General features: G+C 36.2%; 1 protein-coding gene across 1 annotated transcript; it reads left to right on the plus strand.

Moving 5' to 3' along the window:
- Positions 1-94: 94 nt before the first annotated feature.
- On the plus strand, positions 95-1,319 carry LOC132732083 (uncharacterized; the record flags this gene model as incomplete). Its single annotated transcript, XM_060718430.1, is given in 1 exon segment — positions 95-1,319. A coding segment is annotated over 1 exon segment (791 nt), but the record flags the coding sequence as incomplete, so codon positions are not given.
- Between the last annotated feature and the right edge of the window lie 1,372 nt (positions 1,320-2,691).

The following is a 2,691-nucleotide window of genomic DNA, read 5'->3' on the forward strand; positions in this document are numbered from 1 at the left end:
GAATATGTGAATACTTTTTTGAAAGTCAAACAGGAAGCCAGTGGTTGGCCAGACTGGTGTAAAACAGAAACAGACCGACACAAATACATCCAAGAGTATTTTGATAAAGAAGGTATTTTACTAGATTATGATAAGATTGAAGAAAATCCTGGTCTGAGACTTTTAGCTAAAATTATTCTTAACTCTTTCTGGGGGAAATTTGGACAACGTTCAAACCTTACGCAAACAACCTTTATTGATGATCCCGTTCAGTTCATTGATATGATGACCTCAGACCAACAAGAAATCAAGAACGTACGCTTCATAAATGATGAAGCAGTCCAGTTAGACTGGGCATATAATACTGATTTCATAGAAACATCAGGTAGAACCAATGTTGTTGTGGCTGCATACACAACCGCTCAAGCCCGTTTGAAATTGTATAGTTATTTACAAGCGCTTGGAGACAGAGTTCTGTATTGTGACACTGATTCTGTTGTGTTCACCTCTTCCCAGGGACAGTGGGAACCCGCTTTAGGGGACTTCCTCGGAGATTTAACAGATGAAGTTCCTAACAATCAAATAACTAAATTTGTGACAGGGGGGCCTAAGAACTATGCGTATTGTTTAGAAAAGCCAAATAAAAAAGGTCAATCTTCCATTTGTAAAGTACGGGGAATTACGCTAAATTTTAAGAATTCACTGGACATTAATTTTGATACACTGAAAGATATGGTAACGGGACAGATGCAAAACCAATGCGTTAAGGTTGTAGACATAAATAAAATCGTTAGAAACAGAGAAATGTGTCACATCATAACAAAGACAGAAATAAAAGACTATAAAATTGTGTTTGACAAGAGAGTGATCTCTGAAAACTACAATTCGTTCCCTTACGGTTATTAATAATGTATTGAGAATCACAATATTAAGTTTATTATTAGCGTATTTACTTGAAAGTATATGCATTGTATTTATGTATTTTACATTTGTTTCTTGCATTATCTATGTTGTAATAACTGTAAATAAAATACGTCTAAAGTCACAAAATCTTGTTCTGTTTTTCATGTTCGTTTTATTTACCCCACAGACTGTAAGTTTAAGAATGTAGACATCTCCACGTCAACTTTTGCATAGAAAATAGTGTGTAACAAAACAGGCCGTTTGTATTTAAAGTGTACGCTTAGTTTCAGCGTAGTTGCATTTCAAAAGGCCGAGTTAAATTATTTTCGTCTGATATGAAATACTTATTTTACTTCACGGAGGGTTTAACCCGCCCGATACCTTTAATTGGAAAAAGGGCGTCTGCTAGATATACACCAATATGGCGGCGCGCTGTCGTTACGCTTGGGTGATTTCATTTTTTTACTCAAAAAAAGTGGCCTATCCTTCGCCCCTTGACTACTTCTCCTCATAAACCACTAAGCCAATTTCATCCAAACTTCACAGGAATGTTCCTTTGGTGGTCACCTTTAAAAATTGTTCAAAGAATTTAATTCCATGCAGAACTCTGGTTGCCATGGCAACCGAAAGAAAAAACTTTAAATACCTTCTTTTAAAAAACCCTAAGAGCTAAAGCTTAGATATTTGGTATGAAACATCTTCTAATGAGTGTCTACCAAGTTTGTTCAAATAAAAGCCCTGTGGTCAAAATTGGCCCCGCCCCAGAGGGTCATTGATTTTCCTTAAATGTGTATAGCAAAAACTTAAAAAAATCTTCTTTGAAAAAACCCAAATAGCTAGAGTTTAGATATTAAGCAAGAAACATCTTCTAGTGAGTGTCTACCAAGTTTGTTCAAATAAAAGCCCTGGGGTCAAAATTGGCCCTGCCCCAGGGGGTCTTTGATTTTCCATATATGCATATAGTAAAAACTTCTTTTAAAGAACCCTAAGAGCTAGAGTTTAGATATTAGGCATGAAACATCTTCTAGTAAGTGTCTACAAAGTTTGTTCAAATAAAAGCCCTGTGGTCAAAATTGGCCCCGCCCCCGGGGGTCATTGATTTTCCTTATATGTGTATAGCAAAAACTTAAAAATCTTCTTTGAAAAAACTCATATAGCTAGCGTTTAGATATTAAACATGAAACATCTTCTAGTAAGTGTCTACAAAGTTTGCTCAAATAAAAGCCCTGGGGTCAAAACTGGCCCCGCCCCAGGGGTGTCATTGTTTTTAACTATATGTGTATAAAAATCTTTTTTGAAAAAAACCCTTATAGCTAGAGCTTAGATGTTTAGCATGAAACCTCTTCTTATGGGTGTCTACCAAGTTTGTTCAAATAAAAGCCCTTTGGTTAAAATTGGCCCTGCCAGGGGGGGGGGGGGGGGCGGAGGCCTATATACAGGTGATCGACCTCAGGGCCATCATGGCCCTCTTGTTTTACCTTGTGCTTGCTTGAGTGTCATGAAAAGTGCTTGTAATAGTTGATTAAGTAGATGAAGACCTTGGTGGACATTTATGCTCAATAACAGCATTTAACACAGCCGAATTACTATCTATTAATTCAGAGAGTTCACTGACTGTTATTGTCACTGGGTTATAATAGAGAAATAAAGAATCCCTAAAGAAAGATTATGCGCAATAACACGAATAAATAAACTGTATAAATAAAAGTTTAAAGTGCTTTATCGAACGAAAGAGATTGAAACTATTTTTGTCAGATGAGATATATCACTTAATGTTCTAAATCTATACATTTATTAATGTAATCGGCA

This window comes from Ruditapes philippinarum, unplaced genomic scaffold, assembly GCF_026571515.1.
Source record: "Ruditapes philippinarum isolate M1 unplaced genomic scaffold, ASM2657151v2 ctg28306_1_1_1_1, whole genome shotgun sequence".
Classification (NCBI taxonomy): Eukaryota; Metazoa; Mollusca; class Bivalvia; order Venerida; family Veneridae; genus Ruditapes; species Ruditapes philippinarum.